Below are 22,945 nucleotides of genomic sequence, written 5' to 3' on the forward strand. Positions count from 1 at the left end.
TTCTCTTGCCGACCGGATACGGCGAATGTTTAATCAGTTCCACTTATATATAATCTCAGAGACAGATGCAGCTGTAGGCTAACCTAAGCGTTTTATTTGTGTAGCCTATATTTACTTTTTTACTTTTTTTTTTAGTCTAGCTGCGTATAGGCTGATGCCGTCTGATTCTAAATTCCGTTTGAGCTTTTTGCATTCAAGCTTTGGATTTCATTTCAGATACAATTATTTCACAATCAATAATTCTTAAAATATTAACAAGTCATGTATGCTATGTGTTTTTAATTTTTAAAATATTTAAATCGTGATTTTACGGCATTCATTTTTTATGTATTTTACCTTTCTTTTTCTCCTATAAACTACAGCCTTCCTTCATTTGACATACACCACATTTTTATTATTGACAAGCTGCAGATTTTCAAGGTACTATATTTTCCTCATCCATTTTGAAACAAAACTTTATCAGGCTATTTACCTATATTGTTAAATTGTAGGCCTAAAATATTTTTTATATTCATACTATTAAGACCTGCACTTTCGCGCCATAGTGACGCACGCGTCAAGGAGGAGGAGCAATGGAAATGTTAGTCCAATCAATAAACATAAAAAAATTAAATAAATTAATTAAACAAATCTTTTTTGCAAGCAGTTCTGTTTTGTCCAGATGCTGGTCTTGTTTTCCCTTCCCTAGTTTTTGTTTTATTTTATTAATAATAAAAAGGCCATTGTTCTCTGCATCTCATCCTTTAACACCTATGCAGAAAGAGGACTTGAGTCTCAAAAGACCCACCCCAAACCAGCCACTTTTTAATATTTGATATGAACACTGTATGAACATAAACAAATTACTAGAAGCTATGTGATTGTAATGACTTTCTAAGTCAATATGGTATCATTTCACACCCAAGGAAGTAATAAGTAGCCTACTTTAGGGAAGCACATAAATCCTAAACCTTGTTCTTTTTTTTAAAATGAAGACTTCTTTGTGTCTCTTTTGTGTAGTGTTAAACAGTGACCTGAGTCTGCCAAAACTTCCTGTGAGTGAGTGTTGGCATAGCAACCTGCCTGCAGGGAGGCATTTTAAGACAGCTAGTTAGAACTCAATAGATTTTGACCAACATGAATAAAAAATGAAACAGTCGTTATTCCTAAAGGTGACATCGCTGTGATGCATATAATGACAATTCACTGCGAGTAATCTTTTCACATTGAATATAGTCTGTGGGTAATGTATGTTGTGATCCACTGAAGCAATAAATATTGACTTAAACCATTTAGTGTAATCAGCCACTTTTAGTTAAAAGACAAAATAGTTGTCAATCCAATTATAAAATATACAGACATTGTAATTTGTTTAGGCTTTAATGAGAATGAATCTCAATTTAGCCTTCAGTACACTCAGATGTGATAAATAAAGACTGCCACTTTACAAGAAACATGGGGGGGAATGAGAAATATTAAAGTGCGGGCAGAGGGAGAGCTGATTCTAATGAGGCCCACTACTTCAATCCCCCTTCAGGCTTTTCAGTACAAGGGAAGGCTTTTGTTGGCTCTCACAGTTCACAGTTTTTAGTTGCCAAGCAAGACCGAGTCGGAATTCCTCTCGCCTCTGTGTCCGGAATATAGCAGATTTCAACTATTTTCATCAAAATGAAAAACAATCTCTTATGCTTTCTTGGTCTGTCCATAATTGGGATAGGTAAGACGTTGCAGTGTGCAAATAATGCTAATTGTTTTGTAGTATTTCAAGTTACACTCAGAGTAAACAATTGCAAATCTCTTCAAGGTTTCAACCGTTACTTAATTCCTAACCTGAATTTTTCTGTGCCATTTTTGGCAGTGTGTAAAGTTTGGACCAGTCATATATTACATTAAACTTTATAAAGTGTGGTTTCACAATGTAATGTATTAGTAAGGAAATAACGAGTTATGGTTACACATTCTGATGGATCAGAAAATATTTGAATGTTCTCTATATATGTCATGTTACATCTGATAAATGTGATTTTGATGATATTCTGATGCACACCTCCTTCAGTGACAGGTGACAGTTGCTCCCTAGAGATCTCTCCCTCCAGAGTAGTGGTGAAATTTGGGGATGCCGTGTCGGTCAGCTGTGTGGCCTCTCGTTCAGTACGTGTGCTGGGATGGGAATCGGTCATTGCCGCATCACACACTCAACATGACCTCAGTGTTAAGTGGCGGGTGGACAGTTTGACTGACTGGATTGAGGAGCCAATCTGCTATGGTGTTTTTTTCACTGCACCTAGGCAGTGTGAGGAAAAACTAAACCTCGTTCTATACAGTGAGTACAGTATTTACCACTTTCAAACAAGCCAGCGTGGACTTAACCGTGAGCTTGTTGCATTCAAGTGCTTTGTTGTCAGAATGAACAGGAATCATCGAGGACACCAGGTTTATTCTTGCTTATTTATTGGGAAAATCGTATTAAAACCAACATTATATGTGTCCCATGCACTGACAACCATATCAAATCTTTATGATGCTAGTCGCTTTCTGTCGATTCTGTAATTCAAATGCAAATCCCAATGACCAATGCGTCCCTGGGTATGACCCCATAAACACTTTTACCATATAGTGCATGATTTGGAAACTAATACATTGTAATGCTTACATCACATAAACAGCCTCATATGCACAGCTTTTCTGATGTAGCCTAGCAAAATTGCTCAGTAGCTCATCCTGGTACAGTACTGAACTTGCGATGTGAAGGCAAGCTCTTATGTACAAGTACTCATACATGTCCACTTTGGTAAATGTGCCTTTATCTCCCATTTGTTAAATTCAAAGATAAAAATTTTCCCACAATTTACTCATCCTCAAGCCATCTAGGTGTATATGACTCTCTTCTTTCAGCTGAACACAATAGGAGTTAAATTACAAAATATCCCGGCTCTTCCAAGCTTTATAATGGGAGTGAATATTAAAAAAGTGCATCCATCCATCATAAAAGTACTTCATATGACTCCAGCGGGTTAATAAAAGCCTTCTGAAACAAAACAATGCAATTTGTTTTGTTTTTTCAAGAAAAATATCCATATTTATAATGTCATTAACTATATTCTCTGGCTTCTGGTATCGTCCATACGCAAATCTATAAAAGAGTGAAAAGTGGAAGAGTGACCCGACGCATGACGTATCGATGAACCCGGAAGCATTAAAGGTCCTGTTCTTCGCGATTCCATCTTTCACAGTTAGTGTGAAATGTTGCTGCTGGAGCATAAATAATACCTGTAAAATTGTAACGCTCAAAGTTCAATGCCAAGCGAGATATTTTATTTAACAGAAGTTCCCTTTCAAAGCCTACAGCGAACGGCCGGTTTGGATTACACCCCTGCACTTCCTGCTGTAATGACGTCACTAGAACCGTTTGCTGACTAACCCTTCGCCCACAAGAACACACAAAATAGGGGGCGTGGTCTTGTTGCTCTCCCACGTGGAGAAGAGCGCACATTCAGCGCTTGCATCTCCCTTTTATGGTAAGAGCTTTCGACCTTCGACCTTTCCGGGCAAAGTGCGCTAAGCTGCTGTCCAATCATAACACGGGAAGCGCTGGCCCAATCAGAACTCGTTACGTATTTCTGAAGGAGGGACTTCCTAGAACAAGGAAATCATCAGGCCGATTTTAGGACAGAGGAAACAGCGCTGTACAGATAAGTAAATTGTTTGAAAAATACTGTGTTTTTTTACATGTGAAACATGAACTGTTATATTGCACACTGTAAACATAATCAAAGCTTCGAAAACGCGCGAAGAATGGGACCTTTAAAACACCGGATATAAAACAAAACACCAGTTATAAAAGGATATTGTTATATCACACCCCATCAGTTAGTTGGTTCTATACTATCACCTGTTGGTGCAATTGTGTAAATGAGAAAATATGAACTCGTGATCATGACAAAACGTCTCTGGTTACGTATGCATTTACACAAGCGTCTCGTTCCCTCTCAGGGAACCATGGTTACATATGTAACCTGAGACATTCCCTTATCGAGGGAACTCGAGCTGCGTCGAAACATTACGGGAACGAAATGCCCACGTCGCCATAGTCCCAAGTGTTGTAAATGTGAAATCATCAAACCGGGTGTTTGTGGGTTGATGATTTCACATATACAACACTTGGGACTATGGCGACCTGGGGTAGAGGCTACATCTAAGTTGTAAAACCTCACAAACGTGCGGAGAGGACCAACCTGCCGCATCACACACCTCTTGAAGCGAAACTCCTAATACTAGAGCCATAGACGTTGCCATACTCCTAGTTGAATGGGCTCGGACCTTCAAAAGTGAAGGCTGTCCAGCCGACTCATATGCGAGAGAGATAGCCTCAATTATCCATTTACTCAACGTCTTCTAAGATGCTGGCTTCCCTTTACTCGGGGATCCGAAACACACAAATAACTGATCATATTTTCGTCATAGGGGAGCTCTGTGGACATAAGCATCCAAATCCCTTACCGGGCAAAGCAGATTTAATCTCTCCTGGTCTGGGTTAAGGGACGGAGGCGAGAGAAAGCCTGCAGCATTACAGGGCCCGCAACGTTAGTGGGGACCTTAGGTACATAACCTTCCCTTGGGAATAAGCTTTCACCATTCCAGGTGCGAACTCAAGGCAAGAGGACGCTACCGAAAGAGCCTGCAAGTCCCCTATTCTTTTTAAGGAAGAAATGGCCAGAAGAAACACAGTTGTGAGAAACTTCTCTGGTACCGTTTCAATAGGCTCAAACGGGGCTAACATTAGGACTTCTAATACTATGGCCAAGTCCCAGGTAGGCACCCTCGAGCCGACATCTGTCTTGTCTCCCAAACTATCCCCAGAAAAGTAGTGCTCTGTTGAGGTACCAACACACTTGTCTTCATATTTAACCTTAGCCCAAACACTTTCATATGGGCGAGAACGGCATCTCAATGCTGGACCGCCAACTGTTCCGACTGCGCCAATATGAGCCAATCGTCTATGTAGTTCAGTACGCGAATGCCCTGGAGTTGCAACGGAGCCAGAGCTGCATCCACACACTTCGTGAAAGTGCGGGGCAATAAAGCTAGGCCGTATGGCAGCACCCGATATCGGTAAGATTCACCCCCGAAAGCAAACCTGAGGAATTTTCTGTGCTGCGGAAGGATGGAGATGTGGAAGTATGCATCTTTTAGGTCTATTGTGACACACCAGTCTTCGGACCTGATTTGACACACGATCTTTTTCAGCGTGAGCATTTTGAATTTTAATCTCTTTACTGCACTGTTCAACTGGCGCAGTTCTAAAATAGCCGTAGCCCCACATCCTTCTTTGGAACTATGAAGTACCGGCTGTAAAACCCAGACTCTCTGCTGTGGGGAGGGACCCTCTCTATAGCCACTTTTCTCAGAATAGTCTGTACTTGACCAAAGCACTGACCAGAGCCTGCTTGGGAATTGAATTTTGTACCCTTTTTCTACTGTCTGCCAGACCCAATCTGAGATATTTGGCAGAAGTTTTCACGCTGCCAGAAAATCTAATAATCTAATCTCTCTTTTCGTTGCGCTCTGTGAGAGGAGGACACACTCCCGCCAGCAGCCCCAGAGGGGAAGACTTGCGGGGAAGAAACCATTGGAATGTGGCCGCCTCTTGTTTTTTCGTTTTTTCGCCTCTTGGAACCTCTCGACGACTGTGTTTGCAGAGTCGCCGAAGAGGCCGGCATGGGAGATGTCTATTCTTAATTTCTAAAAAAAATACCCACAGATGCCTCTCCATGGCTACCAGGGCTGCCATAGACTGGCCGATAGATTTGGCCATCTCCTTGGTAGCCCATAGAGACAGATCTGCAGCTCTCCTAATCTCCGCTATGGTTTCTCACCCCACTTCCTCACATTCATCGTCAATATCCCTCAGCAGGTCAGCGTCAGCCTGATAAGCTTGTAACACAGCTACTGTATGCAAACATGCAGCTGCCTGACCTGCCGCCGAATACACCCTGCTCACTAATGCTGAAGTTGTTCTGACTGGCTTAGTGGGCAGTTGCGTGGCTCTTAGCGACGATGCAGACTCAAGGGAGAGATAGCTCGCAAGCATCTCTTCCACCTGAGGCATCGCCGCATACCTATGTCTTTTCAACCCCACAATATTTGAATACTGGTAAAATGGCAGGGTTGAAAACTCTAAAGGATGCTGGTTTCGCTCAGGACCCCGACACTTCGGTGTGAAGGTCCAGGAAAAACGGCAAGCCCCGCTTAGGAGGTTGAGATCTCGATGGCAGAAAGCGCTCATCTAATTTACTAGACTGATGGGCTTCCTGCCTCTCGGCTGGCCAGTCAAGGCTTAATCTAGCCTGGGCATGTTCAGATCCCAAACACATAACACACAGATCGTGACTATCCCCACCCGTGATGTAACGTGGGCAGGGAGTAACACACTGTCTGAACTGTTTGCTTGCCATAATATTTCTTTTTTCTTTGAGAGACAAAACACATATCAAATAGACAAACAATATTTCACATAGAGCACTTGTGAAGACACAAGCTAACGCTGTTTGGTCTGGGTGTGCTTTATAGATTCCTGGTCAATGATGTCACCCGCTTATGACGTATCGCCACGCTATTGTACAGATTTCACGAGTGCTTCATGACACAATCACGCAGAGGCGTTCCCGTATCGTTTCGGCGCAGCTCGAGTTCCCTCGATAAGGGAACAACTTTTGTTTTCTCGAGATCATGAGAAAATAAACTTGAGATCACGACATAAGATAAAAAAGTATTATCCATGGCCGTTTCAGCGCTTCCGTAACAATTTGTACCAGGCTGTAAACATGTTTTTTTCTGCTGTAAAGTTGGGAATTTTAATATGGGGCTCAATGAGATTTTGCTCCTTTCTGGAGCCTGTCCCTAGTGGCCAGTTAAGGAATTGCAGTTTAACTTACTTCCGTTTTGGCTTCAAGAGAAACTGCAAGAGGTTGCAGCTTGATTTTATTACTGGGAAAAAATCCTCAGATGATGCAAATATCGTCATTTTTCATCATCAGAGGATTTTTTTGGCCAGAGGCTAAAGACTACAGCCAGTAGAGGGAGCTATTTCTGCATGTTTCAACCAGCTGAAGGCATTCATGTAAACCGAGCAGCTGGCGGAGCAAAGTGAGTGTTTCAACTTCACAAATTAATTCCTCTGAAAGTTACGCTTCCAAAGGCATGAACTGAAAACGAGCCAGACTGAACACGCGCTGTGAATGTATGCCGCGGACGCACTTACCTCAGCTCTCATCACGAGAGCTCATTCAGCACGATGAATGTAATCTGACTCCTGCTGCATTTGTGCTGTGACACTCGCTCGGTGACTCACTCATTATATTGAACAGACACAATTTAGTTCTGTTATTGTAGTGTCTGTTCTCTAACTGAACTGATTTTATGAAAATGAACGTGGTGGGAAAGTGATCCAGTGATCCAGTAATCCAGTAGCGAAGGCTTTGGGTGTGGCCTCACAGGGCAGCGAATATTCGGGGTCATCTTATATTCGGGTATACGGTAATTTCAAATGCAATAAAGCACCCTTTTAACTCCACATTTGATCTGATTTCTGAACTGCTGTGAAATGTTCAACAAGCAACATAATAAAACGTCCATCTGTTGTGGATAAAACTGAACATGCTTTTAGCACCTCTCGTTGGACATTCACAGCATTACGAAACGTGCAGGAAGCAATCTGTGATATCATTTCGCACAAATGTCGCCACAGGCACCTAACAGGCTGTGTGGCAGCATTTTTAATTCAACATAAGCAGAACTAAGATTTCAAAATCTCTGTGGAGAAAATATCAGTCATTGATGAGGGTGAGAAAATGATGGCACAATTTTAGATTTAAAAGATTTAAAAAGGTCTTAACTAATGTGCTTGTTTGAATATCTTCATAAAATATCTTTGTTTACATTTCCAATTGTCTTCACGCAGAGAAGCCAGACAGTGTGTCCATAAGTTTAGTGAATCACAGCAGTCCAGTGGTGGCAGGAAGAGAGTACCAGCTACAGTGCGAGGTGCAGAACGTCGCACCTGTTCAGTACCTTGTTTTACGATGGTACAGAGGACAAACTGAGGTTTACAACCACTCATTCTCAGAGTTATCCCCTGCAACACCAGTCCAGGTGTCTTCCACCTTGCTGATTGTCCCAAACAGAGCTGATGATGGAGCTCAGTACAGGTGTGAAGCAGAGCTGGAACTGGGAGCAGAAGGTCCTCAGCCTCCTCCAACAGTCCAGTCTGAAGTTCTCAACATTGCTGTTCAGTGTAAGTGAATAAAGGGACCAATACCAAATAGTTCAGATATTTTATTTCAATGTTATTTTAATGTTAATAATGTTTGAATGCATGCTTATATTTATATATTTGATTTTTTATCAGACCCGCCTGACTTCCGCAGTCCAGAGGAAGAAATACTGGACATCAGTGAAGATAGTGAAAGTGTACTGGATTGTACTGCAGAGGGTAACCCGCCTCCTGTGTATATCTGGACCTCCTCAAACCTTCAGGAAAAGGCTGATAATCAGCCTGTTTTGACAGCTGCCACTTTGGGCCCAGGGGTGTATACATGCACTGCTTCAAATAACCTGGGGAAAAAGAGCAAAAAATTTGTCATCAAACAAAAATCCAAAGGTAAGAGAAATAAAAAACATAAGCATTGAGTTATTAGAGTTTTACACACAGTTAAAATGCAGTGAACCCTGTGACATTTGCCTCTTAGTCCATGAAAGCATCTAGCGAAGTAAATATATATGCAGTAGCTTTACATAGATGAACATTGACCTCAACAGTGGAAATAAACAAACATGCTACAATGCATTCTGGTAAGGTGCAAATGTGTACAATTTAAAACTGGCCTCAGCTTCTGGAGCCCTGAATAAAATATTTGCAAAATATTTTCTTTACAGTGTAGCATCATAGTACCAGTCACCAATTTGATCCACTGAGCATAACAGATACTCCTAAAACAACATTACAACATTCCATTTATGTTTTGATAGCATGCACAGCCCAGCCCTTGCGTACAAAAAAAAAGAGTACCTATTCAAAAAATAGTTTAAAAGAATCTATTTAAGTGCAAAGTGAATGTAATGTTTTCAGATGCATACGGTAAATCAAAATGTATTATGGTTTAAATTTATATTAAAGGCACAATGTGTACCTTTTTTTAGATGAATATATCCCCAAACCACAAGAACAATGTTATATATTTTGTTGATTTGTGTACTTACATTATACCAGATGTTTCAAAGAATGTTTAAATCCAGAGAAATAAGCAATTATTACCAGGACACCGACCGTGCATCACGTCATACATCATGACATCATACCCATCGATATAGATTTATTGTGTAGAAACCATGGAAACACCTAAGACGCTTTAATATATTATGTGTTTTATAAGACAAATGAGCAACTGTTTGGATACATTCATTGACAGAAAACGAATCATTGTTATATAGCTCAACAAAGTTAGTCTTATTGTATCGTTTTCTTGATTTACCGTGAGTATCATAAAATAAAGACAGGTAAACAGAAAAAGACAAATGACGATTATAAAAAAAGACAAAAAGAAAGATTTAGAGCATGAAATAAAATAAGGGTAACTATCGGAGCGGCTTAACCGAGGTGGAGGAAGCTCATGTCCTGAAAGGATTAAAAACCGATGCAGAATTAGCCACATTTCTGCTTGACAAGTAAGTATCCCTGCTTAATTTGTTTCATTCCTCAAATTCGCTGCGGGTGTGAATTCCTCGTCGGAGCCCATTGACTCATGGTCAAAACTCTAGCCGCATAACATACAGATAAAATGTCACACACTGTGCAAAGCAAATATTGAAACCTACTAATTCACTGGCTTGTCATGTTGCTGAAACAATGTACTAGCAAACCTTATTTAGCATTACATCAATATAATAATTATACATACTGTAAGGTAATTCACTGTTATATTATCTTACTAGCTATTTATTACTTATAGAAATAGTGCAACGTCATATTGCAAAATACGTAATGTTTTGAGGGCCAAGTTTGTAGTCAAAGTATGGGCAGGCCATAGTCAATGTAAATCATATTGATAATGTTTCGTCTGTACCAGTGTATGTACCAAAACTGTTTATCCGCCGTCATCGGTGGGCCTGCGTGTTCATGCCCGGCTCTGTTCTGATGGGGGAGGGGCTGTGAAGGGGAGGAGCTGTGGAGGGGGAGGGGCTCTAGCGCAACCGAGAACAAAGGGGAGGTGACCTGTGAGTTGTGCTTGTTCAAATTTTCAGCTTTTCAGCTACTGCAGCTTTAAAGGGGTGGGGCATGCGATTTCATCTTTTTAACTTTAGTTAGTGTGTAATGTTGCTGCTTGAGCATAAACAGTATCTGCAAAATTACAGCGCTAAGAGTTCAATGCAAACAGAGATATTGTCTTTTAAATTACGGCAGTTTATTGCCCACAAAAACGGCCGGTTTGGACTACAACGAGCTTCTTCCCGGGTTGGTGACATCATAAACCCTTGCTATTAACATAAACACTGCCCCAGATTTGACTTCTGCCCGTAATGGTAAGGGGAGTAGCGTTTCACTTCAGCCAATAAAAATACAGGAAACTACATTTGGCCATCTAACCAATCTAAGACCATTGCGTTTTTCGGAGGGATGGGCTTCATAGAAGCAGGAAGCAAACCTGCTGTTCAAAGGACAGTGGAGACAACGGTGTGGAATAAAGGTCAAATATAAGAAAAAAGAAAAAAAAGAAAAAAAGAAGAAGTATTAAGACATGTTATACTGCGCCCCATAAACACAACCAAGCCTATAGAGAAAAAAAACACAGACCAACCTCTTTGAATAAAACTGCAACAGGAAACAAGATAGAGGAATTCCGGTTATAAACAGAGCCTCCCTTCCTCTGTTGCAAGAGATTATGAGTCATGGTCACTTTAATATTTCACTTTTATATTTCACTGGATTATCAGTCCAGCATTTTTTCGACATGCTTCAGAAGATAGATGTGCATTTTACACCATGGGTGTGAACAGTGTTGATTCACTGGTAACTTAAAGGGACAGTTTGTTTAATAAAAATTCTGTCATGTTGTTCCAAACCTGTGAAACATAACTTATTATCCAGTTAAATTAAAAAAGATATTTTAAGATTATCCTGTTCTTGTCTTGTTTTGCCAAATCCCCATACTGTAAATGAGTATTTAAAGGGTCATGAAACCCCAAAACACTTTTTTTGAGATGTAAACAGATATGTATAGGCTGCACATCATTGAAAACACTAAGGGTACTTATTAATGGTATTCATATGTGAAAATAGTTATTTTTGCATTTTTCAGAGCGATTTCTGTCTTCCGGTTTGAAAAGCTTAGTCGGAGCAACGTCACAAATGCTGACGTCGGCACGGCCTTTTCGGCCCAAGTATGGGGTGCTGGGCACATGCTGACGTCGACCGCTCCGAGCGATTCTCGATATATATTCATGACATAAAGCTCATTCAGTCCAATCCCTGCGCTGTAGTATGCATACAAGATAATTTAGTTAATATGCATGAGACAGTCACTTCTGTCAGGCTCGTCTTACATCATTATTGTAGAGATATGGTGGGGAAGTGGAAGCAGCGTGCGGAAAAGTCACGGAGGAAAGCTAGGCGTTGTGCTGATACGAAGTAACGTAAAGGGCGGCGAGCGAGCTGTAACCGGCGCCGTCTGTGGAAGCCTTTGCTACAAAGGCTCGCTAAAGTAAAATTATCTTGAGCAATCCGCCGAACCTGCAAGCGTTGCACGCCGAACCTGCAAGCGTTGACTATCTATGTCAGGAGTGCAAAATAACCAATCTGTATTCTGTAGGCTATTGAACAAAAGCCACGTCCTCTCCGTTTTATTTGTCGTCACAGCCATGCACTAAACCGCATGTGTTCGGGCTCTTAGTGAAAAAGCGTGCTGCATATTTGGACAAATATAGATTTAGCTGCCGAGTGATAGACAGCGCGGATCGTCACGGCAACCCAGCGCGCGTCGCTCTGCTTCAGATGCGCGGTCGAGACTATGAAGCCTCAAACCCCTTCGCTTTTACCCCGATCTAGAATTACACATCTCTGTCGCATCGCATGTTGGGTGGTTCACGTTCTCTTATCACGTCGGCGCGTTGTTCATCTTGCCAAACAGCGTGCATATTTGGACAAATATAGTTTTATCACGTTTGCAAAATATTTCCTCATGCAGAATAACATTTATTTTCATTTCTCACTGAATTATGCTGGTTTAAAGAGCTGAATGATTTGCGATCTCTGCTGCACGCCACTCAGCGCTCTCATTCGCTGTACTCATCCCTCATTTAATCTCACTGTGGTAAACAATGCCAACGTTACCCAAGAACATGTCTCAGAACCGCTGCAACTGCTGCTGTTGGTATCGCTAATCTTAATGCACCTACTGACACTCCCCTATTTATGCAAACATTCCCTCTTTCCACACAATACCATCCCACCTTTTCACAGTCGACCACTCCCCTTTTAACAAGCTTTTTCAAATCGAAGGTGTGAAAAAACACCGCTGCAGCAGGGGGGTTTCATGACCCTTTAAATGTTTGTTTCTGTATCTGTTAAACATCTTAGGCATGTCAAGACAGCACTCGACCAAGTGATTCAGGAGCAATTCTATACCGCCAACCTGTCATTCACCATTGTTGTGTGTTTTACAGGTGTTTAAGCCCAGAGACCTTGAGAACGAACCGAAGACATATTCTTTCTAGATGGTACGCTAAGGACTTTCAGAACGTGCCAGATCAAAATCTAGCTCTAGCTCTATGTTACTTTTTAGATGTATGTGTTACATTTTAGGAGACTCTCCTTTCAGGGCTTATGATTTGTTAAATATGAGAGTCAAACCTACATAGTTAGCATTATTAATATTGTGTGTAAGATCATTTTAACAGAGCATTTGTATGTTCCATGGCTTTTGTATGTTCCTAATGTTTTTGTAGATATTTTCTCACCCAGTAATAAAAAAAAAAAAGATGTGAATACAGTATAGAGTACATTTTATTACATTGCCAAGCACTTTTGAATGATTGCTCCCAAGCTTGCATGTTCTTTTTTTTATTGGCTCACTCAACATGTTCATTTGATGTGCTATATCGTACCAGGTGCCGAGAAGTTGATATTTAGACTTAGAAATTCTTTTAAAGTCACATATGAAATCTTAGATGGAAAACTTGAGGGGGAGAGCTAAGGAAACTAAAATGTTACATAATTTTATAAGGACTATTTTTCATAATGACGTTACTACAGTACTTAAAGGGATAGTTCACTCATACATGAAAATTCTGTCATTAATTACTCTCATGTCATCATTCAAACCCCGTAAGGCTTTCGTTCATCTTCAGAACACAAATGAAGATCTTTTTAATTTAAAATCTGACAGCTTTCTGTCCCGTCATTGACAGCTATGCAACTACCACTTTCAAGCCCTAGAAAGGAAGAAAAGACAAAGATTAAAGTTATCCATGTGACTCAAGTGGTTTAACCTCAATTTTATGAAGCAACATTAGTGCTTTGTTTGCGCCAAAAAAACAAAAAATACACAATTCACTACTTTAATTATAAAATATAAATCTCCGACGTGAAGTCTTGTGGGTCTATCTAACTTATAGATTAAACTTTCGCTGTATCCGGTCGGCTAAACTCTGAACACATCTTCCCTTTTTAAGAATGTCTTCAGCGCCGTTCTTTGTTCTTTTCTCAGAGAAAAGCTTAACTCCAAGTCTTCCAGAGTCGGGCAAAGCTGATTCGAAAGACCGCCGTTCGCCAGTTTCTGTGTTTACTAGAAGCACACAAGTGCAACTCGGCCGTCATTATGTTAAGCCCCGCCCACCGACTCTATACACGATGTGATTGGCCTGACCAGAGTTTGGCTTTTACAGCTCAGAAATGTATTGAGAGTTGCTAGACGACACTCGCAGGTGGCAGATTAGATTTGCTGCCGCTATGGTGCATCTAGATTTCTAGGCTAAATGAGGAATTAATGAAAGATGTTTCATTTTTGGGTGAATTATCCCTTTACTATTCAGGGGTTTGTCACATTTTATGTTAATTTGGATGTATTTATCTCTTAGCTAATCATCCTGGACATTTGCGACATATAGATGACATTGTAAATGTGTTTTACAGATGTTTTGCCATTTTTTTCTAGTCTAGATGTGTAATTTTTGCATCTGCCATTTTAGATCATCCACCACATGGGAATGGGGTAAGTTGAACCACCCCCAAAAATCAATGATAGGCCTACTGTTATTATTAACACATACAAGTTATTAAACTGCCTACATATTAAACGATGTCAATGATTTAGCATAGGTACACAAGGCAAATTTAGACACTGGCTCTTCTATTTTCAATTTATAATTGAATACAACATAAATTTGTAGCTACACTGACTCTTCGTTTTCTCTTATCAAAAAATGAGGTGGTACACTGTTAACTGGTGATTTTAGGTTTTGCAACCAAATGCAGGAAATACCATTATATTGTCTTAATTGAGACATTTTTCAAGAGTGCAGCATAGGCTAAAAATATGAGGAAGTAGCAGCAAAGAGAAGCACTGTGCTTTCAAGGAAAAGGATAGATTATATTTAGAATGCATTTGAACTTGCGTGTTAAAATGTTATCTGTTTGTTGTTAACCGCAAGATAGGTTTCATTTTAGCATCTGCTAATCTGCTTTCTTCGAGTAGGCTATTTGTTTGTCGAATTGCTCCATCTAGTGGGTGTTTTTTTTAGCATCCATAGAGCAAATCTAATGTAGACTAGATCAAAGTAATTTACAGTCTTAGATACAAAAATAAGCCTTGTTTTAAAGGAAACACGTAGAAGAAGAAAAATACATCAAACATTACACTTCAAACTTTACATGAAAGTTACATAAATATATTTTTTTAAAGTATTTTATTTTTTCACACACACACACACACACACACACACACACACACACACACACACACACACACACACACACACACAGAGAGAGAGAGAGAGAGAGAGAGAGAGAGAGAGAGAGAGAGAGAGAGAGAGAGAGAGAGAGAGAGAGAGAGAGAGAGAGAGAGAGAGAGAGAGAGAGAGAGAGAGAGTAAAATAATATAGTGACAAAAAGGGTCATAAAGAGAACAAATGATCAATTGGCTTAATTATCATATGCATATCTGCCATAGTATGTAATTATTTCAATATTTTAAGCATTATTCGTAATGAGCTTTAATTTTTACATGATTTTTTAAAATCTTGCTTTGACAGGCACTTCGTGTAAATTAATTTAAAAAATAAAAATAAACAGTCAACAAAAAATTAGGCCTACTATAATTCTAAAATAAATTGTATATTAAAAAAATCGATCATGTTCTATTTTTGTACCAAAACAGGAAGTAAAGTTGCATCATAATAAAACAATGTCTTAAGGGGGTCGCACACCGGACGCCGAGCTCCGCGTCCGGTGTGCGACCCCCTTTAATCTATTGTACTTATAGGCTACATTAATAGCCTACGTTAAAATATTGTGTTAATTCACATTTATTAGAACTGCACTGTTGCCATTTTTTATATTAAGCTAAATTGATTGCTTGAAGCTACTGTAGGCGTACACCATATAACTGAATGAGGTGGAATTATATGAATCATATACTTTATCTAACATTTTGTACTACGAGCATATCCTTGTATTTCACAATAACAGTGGTTTCGGCTATTTATAGTAATCAGGTTGATTATTTATGTGTGTGTTAAGAGTAAAACATAGTCAGAGCACTGATCAGGACATAAGTCAATGGGCAGACTCCCTGATCAGTGCCATGACAAATAAACTAGGGAGCTGATTGAGACGCACCCAGGCATTCTATGATTTGTCAGAACTCTTAATTTGAAGAGCTTGATGGACGAAAACTATTGTTGGCTGTGTCTCAAATACTTTACGACCTGCCTACACGGACAGCATTTCAGTCGCATTTGACACGCCTCTGGCATTTCTAACTAGGCAGCGCACTAGTTTTCGAAGCGCGGTCTGCGTACAGTATCTGACACCGACACTTGGAACGGTTTGGGTTTACGTAGTGAGACTGAAACATACGCAATGTCTTCTGTGCGCGTCAGTGGCTAAAGATGTGAATTCTGTAATAGGAGGACAACTAAACTGAGATAAACATCGTCATTCATCTGCCTGTAAGTAAGTAACTCATGATCAGTTTTCAATACTTTTTACCTATTATTATTATTTGTTAATATTTAAATGAGACGGGCTGTCCAGCAGGGCTGTGAAACAGGAAGTAACATTAGCTTATGTTATATATTTTTTATTTATTTTTTAAAATGAGGTAGGTTGTCGCTACTTTGCCCCTACATATCCTACTATGACAGTAAACACATTCGTGCTTTTAGTAATAGTAATATGTGTCATTTGTCGACATGACATTTCAGTTTTTGGAAATCCAAGAGCACAATGTTTCGAGAACTGCAAACCCCGGCCATTACAGCAGTAACGTTACAGTAGTACAGCATGCTTTGGAGTGTAATATGATAGGAAGCATTATAGATATGAGATTTCAGACTTTTTGATGGACCCCCAAGTAAGGAAATCTTACGAGGACCCCCTTCCTTAAATATAAAGCTGTATGTTTAATAATAAAATATATAAAGTGGGATTTTATATTATACAAATATATAGCTGTCTTATATGAAGAAAACATTTTGTTTGTAAAAATAAATAAATAATTACCTTTTACTACTACATTTACTTCTAAATCTTAGCTCTATATTACATTTGCATTACAAATGCAAGCTTTTATCCAAAGCGGTTTGTTGCATTGAGTTCAAGCTATGCTTTTTTACAGCTGTTTTTTGTGTGTCTGGTAATCGATCTGTTTGAGCTACAGTAAATTTGTTGTTCTTTAAATCTGAAGAGAAACTTTCTTCTCAATTTAAGTGTATAGCCTATATGTTATATTATAAAATATTTAAAATATTTTTTTATGGAGAATATTACAGAAAAATAACTCTTTATGTGTGTTTTACATCCTTGAGAAGGAGAGATGAATACAAAAATGTTTAATTTTTTTTTCATCATAACATATTTAGTTTGTAGTTCTTATTATTCTTAGGTCTATCAAAATAATACATCATTATTATAACCTAAAAAAAAAAAAAAAATCTCATGATTTCAACCAGGCTTATAATAAAATAGTAATACTATCAAATAAATGTATATCAGATAAATGTTATAAAAAATAAATAAAAAAACAAGTTAAAGTCTTTAATCACTGTTTTAAAACTGCTGTAGGTAACTACATTTTACATTTACATTTATGCATTTAGCAGACGCTTTTATCCAAAGCAACTTACAACTCAGGAGTACAGGAAGCAATCCGTCAAGAAGAGGCAAAGAAATGCAAAAATTGCCCTAAATACCAAGATTTGCATACTACTCAGAGTAGCAAAACCCAGAAAAAGGGAAGAAGAAAAGAGAAATAGAGGAGGAAGAGTTTTTTTTTTTTATGATAAGATTAAAGGTGCCATGTGTAAAAATTGAGGTAAAAATATCCAAAAAAATGACCTACACGCATTAAATGAGAAGAAGTAAGGGCGATGATGTCATAAAAAAAGGTCAAGTTATAGTGCTACAGAGATATCAACCCTAATTAGCAGTAGCATTACTAGCCCCGGCCCGACAGGTATCGTAATGCCAGTCTCGGCCATGGGTGGCGGTATGCGGGCAACATAACCTCCAGCCAACCTGGCGTAATTGAACCTGATGTCAATCATGTGAAAAGTACAGCCCACTATTTCATTTCAGTTCAAGGAAGAGAGTGGACGGATGGCCAAAGCCCTTGGCCCCTTAAATGTATTTGATATGATAAAAATAGCTGTTTATACCTACACCAGAAAAAGCAGAAGTGCGCGCGCCCGGTGACTGTGTCCCGTCCCGTCATAATAAAAGTCCTGGTACTCGCGAGCCGTTTAGAATAGGCGCCCTCCAGTGGACAAAAAGTTGCATAGTGCACCTTTAAGCGCTCATGGAAGAGATGAGTTTTTACCTGTCTTTTGAATCCTTTCAGGACATGAGCTCCCTCCACCTCGGTTAAGCCGCTCCGATATTTACCCTCGTTTTATTTCGGGCTCTATCGAAGCTCTATCGGGCTCTATAACTTTTCTAAAAATGTTTTTTTTACATATTTGTTAAACCTGTCATTATGTCCTGACGGTAGAAATGAGACAGATAATCTGTGAATAAATCAAGCTCCTCTGGCTCCTCCCAGTGGTCTTATTGCCATTTGCAGAAATACACAGCTCCCGGTAAGAAACAACCAATCAGAGCCAGAAGGAGTGTCTTAGCATTGTCAATCAAGCTTGTGTGCCCGCTGATCACACACCTCTTGTGCAGTATTGACGTATTAGAAGGGGGAAACACCGCCTCTACAGATAAATATGTACTGTGCTTCTGTAGCCCTGCCCAAAGACGAGCAATAAACATGCTGAAGATAGCAAGAACATTGTTTGTAAAAAAAAAAAGTATCAGGTCGACACTGGATTTGGAGACATATTGAGATTAAAATACAATGTTGTGCCTTCTATGTCTGATCCGACAGGAATGGTGCAGCACTCTTATGTGAGTAAAACATGTTTTTTTTTATGTGTGATCATGCATTGTTACAGATCGTATTGATTATGTGTATGTGTCTGACACTATACCATAGCACGCTGTCACAAGTTATAGAATCCTTTAGTTGTTGGTTCATTGTGATTCGGGATTAGATTAGAACAGATCAGATTGGACATGTAATGTTATAGGGCAGGGGGCTATATGAATGTTGTTTCACTATTTAAGATTCACTTTGGGCTTTGGCACTATTTAACGTCACCGGGACGTTGGGTGTCACTTTCGCTGACTGAGCGATTACATGAGCAGGGTTCATTTTGGTAAGTTGTAATGTATCTTTAAACATGCTTTCAGGTGTTCACCCATGTTTATTTCGTGCTGCAACTACTAGTAGTAAAGAAGAAGAAGTGAGCAATATTGCCTGTTTTTGCTCTATTTTGCCAATGAAAATAGCTCCAAAAAGCCACAACAAAATCATTGTGCAACTCTGAGCAACATGCAGTGTTTTTTCTGACTACTGCAGTGTCTCTCTCATCTGATAGACTCACGCTGAAGATGATTCCAAGAGTTCCAAAAGTCAAAGGAACTTTATTTACAATCAACTTGACTTTACATGAAACATCTAACACTTTATCAAAACGTAGCGAACATCGAGAAACATCAAGGGTGCTAACAACATCAAGCACTTTCATGGTGAAAACTAGGAACTTAAATACAAACACTGATGACAGACTTACAATGGGGAACATGTGACACAGATGACGAGACACAGCTGACAATACTTAATACACGCTGGGACTGACTGTGGCGGGAAAACTAGAACAAAGGAATGTGACAACTGAAACCAGGAAGAACATACCAGGAGGAAAACACAACAGACGAAGACTAGACTGTGACAATAATTTCCAAAATAGTAATTAGAATACAGTTCCAAAACCCAGGTCACTATACATCACATTTGCCTCACAACGTTGTCAGCCAAATGCAGTGTTTTATAATCTTTTCTAGATTGTAAAAAAAAAAAAAAGAGAGAGAATAAGCTTTTTTCAAAGTATGATACCTCCCTTATACCTACTTTGACTGGTAAGCGCCTATTGGTATACCAACGAAAACAAACTCAGCATGGAGAGAGAAAAGTACACTGTAAAAAATCATTTAGAAAAAAAGTTATCTGGTTGCCTTAAAATTTTGAGTTCATTGAAATTAAAATTTTGAGTTAATACAATGAAACATTTTTGAGATTCTACAACCTTTATTAAAATATTATTAAATGATTTTGTAAGCATATTGGGTAATTGTGTGTGTTTTATTTCTGATGATGCAGTGACATATGATTTATCAATTTTTTTATGTGGTTCAGATACAATAATATTTTGAGTTTCTATTTATTAAACTAACTTCCTTCATTGTATCAACTCAAAGTTTTAATTTCAATAAACTCACAATTTTAAGGCAACCAGGTTACTTACTTTTTTAAGTTAAACCAACAATAAAACAACCACATTTTTTTACAGTGTATGCGTTCTTGTTTGTGAAAATACAATCATTATTTTGAGTTTATTTCTGACAAAGGCAAGAACATTGTTGTAAGGCTAGATTTGATGATAACACATTTAAATACAGTGTCATGAAATAGTTTCATGTCGCTTAACAACAACCTACACAAGATCTTAGCATAAACACTCTTGTTATTAAAGTGGTTATGTTCACAAATGCCTATACTTTGAATAGGCAAGCATATGAGTGTTTTGGCATGGCAGTCAGTGCGAATAATAAATAGCCTAACCACTGCCTTACCTAATGCAGAAAAACGTGTTTTCTTCCAAATCTAAATAGATTATCCTGGAGGAATGGATAGAAAGCGTGCGTAAACACGCTCCCTTTTATAATTACTAAGCTGTCACTCATCGTAATTATTTTCAATAAGAGTGATCTGTAACTTAATTACATTTCCAGAGTAACTTGCATAACATTGCACATTTATAAAGACAGTAGGTGTGTTGGACTTGAAGTGGCACCGATAGACCGATCTGTGTATGAGATCAATGTACCACAAGATAGATTAGAAAGCAGATTTTTGAATCGCTCTCACAGTACTCTGATTTCATACACAAGTACTTAATTCAACAATTTTTGCTCTGGTAACGAAATTGGTACTGAGAACTGCAAAATTTCACTGGTATTGGTACTGGTTACTGAAATGTTGGTACTGTTGTAATTGCAACCCTAGTATAATATTGTGGATAATATTTGCTGTCACACCCACTGGAGCCTAATCAAAAGGGAATCCCTCCGGAGCAAGTCATGTTCAGAGAATAAGTCTCTATGGTTTGAAATTATTAATTTATGGAAGCGAAAGATTATCTGTTTACTCTGAGGAAACTTACCTGGTTTGCTTACACAAGTTGCTTAAGCTGGTTCTCTTAAAATAAAAGTGTGACGCTGATCTCAGAATGCCATTTTATCATTAATAACATTTAATCGTTTAAGTATTTGGCAAACGCTTTTATCCAAAGCGACTTACAAATGAGGAGAACAACAGAAGCAATCAAACCATCAATAGGGCAACATTATGTAAGTGATGTGACTAATTCTAGTTTTCGTTTTCTGGAATTGTCCAGATCTGCATTGATTTCTGTGGGAGTTATTTTGCGTTAGTAGGCATATGCCAAAAACAATGACAACAGCAGCCACTGGTCTCAAAACATGTCTCTATTTATAGGCTATTGTGATTTTCTGCTCGACCAACATCTCACTTTTAAGTAATGCGTTCGATTTATATAGCGCTTTTTCAAGGCACTCAAAGCGCTTTACATTGAAGGGTGGAATCTCCTCAACCACCACCAATGTGCAGCATCCACCTGGATGATGTGACGGCAGCCATATTGCGCCAGAACGCTCACCACACACCAGCTGATTGGTGGAGAGGAGACTGAGTGATGAAGCCAATCAGGAGAGGGGGATTATTAGGAGGCCATGATGGACAGGGGCCAATGGGCAAATTTCGCCAGGATGGCGGGGTTACACCCCTACTCTTTTTCCGAAAGACATCCTGGGATTTTTAATGACCACAGAGAGTCAGGACCTCGGTTTAACATCTCATCCAAAGGACGGTGCTCATTGACAGTATAGTGTCCCCATCACTATACTGGGGTGATAGGACCCACACAGACCACAGGGTGAGCACCCCCTGCTGGCCTCACTAACACCTCTACCAGCAGCTACCTGGTTTTCCCAGTTGGTCTCCCATCCAGGTACTGACCAGGCTCAGCCCTGCTTAGCTTCAGTGGGAAACCAGTCATGGGCTACAGGGTGATATGGCTGCTGGTTTGTGGGTGATAAGTGCATTGAGAAAGTTCCACAAACCGAGAATCAGATTAGAGCAGTCAGTCTGATAGAGATTTCCAGACATTTTATTTGAACAGGATTTAAAACTACATATGAATGTAGCTCAAAACGTATTTGTAAAAAGTTGCATTTCATGTCGTGTTTGCCATTAACGCTTGCAAAATATGCACAAATTCCAGTAGAGCATAAATTGGATTTGGACAGTTTGAAAAAAGCTTATGATGCACGTTTTTAAATTCAATTAAAATTTAATTTTGAGGATTAATGTTACAACATATGCTATTTTTAGAGTAATTAAATATAAACATTTGTTGAAACCATATAAATACAAAGAATATCTGAAATCAAGGCACACTTGATTTAAACTAGACTTTTAAAAGATTTTCCCTCGTTTTTATTGTGTTCCATATTTTCGACGCAGGTGTTGGACTCAGTGGATAATGTCTAGACGAGGACGTTCAAGAAGATCCAGAGCAGGGACTTCCACAGGACAGTGTGAGGGTCCTGGGGTCCATGTGTTTCTCTTCTTGACCAAAGAGGGAGAGCGCTGCCTGTCTTATAAAGAGGGTGAGGTGACTGCTGAAGATCTCACCATCGATGCAGCAAAGGCTGTGGGTAGGTGTGGGTGCCTGTAAGTCCTTGAGTTTCCTTTTCTTTTTTGTCTTAGTGATCTAAAATGTTTTCTTTTTCCCTCAGGGATCACTCCTGTCTGTCATGCCTTGTTTGCTCTCTATGACCCTAAATCCTTGTGTTGGTACAGTCCAAATCACAAATTTAATGCGGAAAACCAGTCTGGCCTGTTGCTGCATTTCCGAATGAGGTGAATATGAGATTGCCTCACAAATATGCATGATATAATTGTGTAACTGAATGGTTTCCAAATGTTTTAAGCCCCTTTCACACTGCACGTCGGACCCGCAATATTCCCGGAACATTGCCGGGTCGCCTTCTGTGTGAAAGCAACCA

At 39.3% G+C, this 22,945-nt stretch overlaps 2 protein-coding genes and 1 pseudogene across 4 annotated transcripts in view; 2 read left to right on the plus strand and 1 right to left on the minus strand.

Annotated features, from left to right (window-relative positions):
• The first annotated feature begins 1,542 nt into the window (after nucleotides 1–1,542).
• Nucleotides 1,543–13,018, plus strand: si:ch211-66e2.5 (vascular cell adhesion protein 1). The gene is made up of 5 exons (XM_067420638.1): nucleotides 1,543–1,696; nucleotides 2,036–2,302; nucleotides 7,940–8,272; nucleotides 8,387–8,638; nucleotides 12,697–13,018. The coding sequence occupies exons 1-5, from the start codon at nucleotides 1,648–1,650 to the stop codon at nucleotides 12,702–12,704; spliced, it is 909 nt and encodes a 302-aa protein (XP_067276739.1). The 5' UTR covers nucleotides 1,543–1,647; the 3' UTR covers nucleotides 12,705–13,018.
• A 2,976-nt stretch (nucleotides 13,019–15,994) lies between these two features.
• The window catches only part of tyk2 (tyrosine kinase 2), a 30,447-nt gene continuing 23,496 nt past the window's right edge, over nucleotides 15,995–22,945 (plus strand). For 2 of the 3 annotated variants that reach the window (XM_067420681.1, XM_067420702.1), the window contains exons 1-3: nucleotides 15,995–16,204; nucleotides 22,401–22,594; nucleotides 22,676–22,799. In XM_067420681.1, the coding sequence (XP_067276782.1) occupies nucleotides 22,420–22,594; nucleotides 22,676–22,799 (299 nt within the window). In that variant the 5' untranslated portion in view covers nucleotides 15,995–16,204; nucleotides 22,401–22,419. The remainder of the gene's footprint in view (nucleotides 16,205–22,400; nucleotides 22,595–22,675; nucleotides 22,800–22,945) is intronic. The other variant, XM_067420693.1, reaches the window with a different exon arrangement.
• Nucleotides 21,844–21,960, minus strand: LOC137056850 (5S ribosomal RNA; annotated as a pseudogene).

This window comes from Pseudorasbora parva, chromosome 2 (assembly GCF_024679245.1).
Source record: "Pseudorasbora parva isolate DD20220531a chromosome 2, ASM2467924v1, whole genome shotgun sequence".
Taxonomy (NCBI): domain Eukaryota; kingdom Metazoa; phylum Chordata; class Actinopteri; order Cypriniformes; family Gobionidae; genus Pseudorasbora; species Pseudorasbora parva.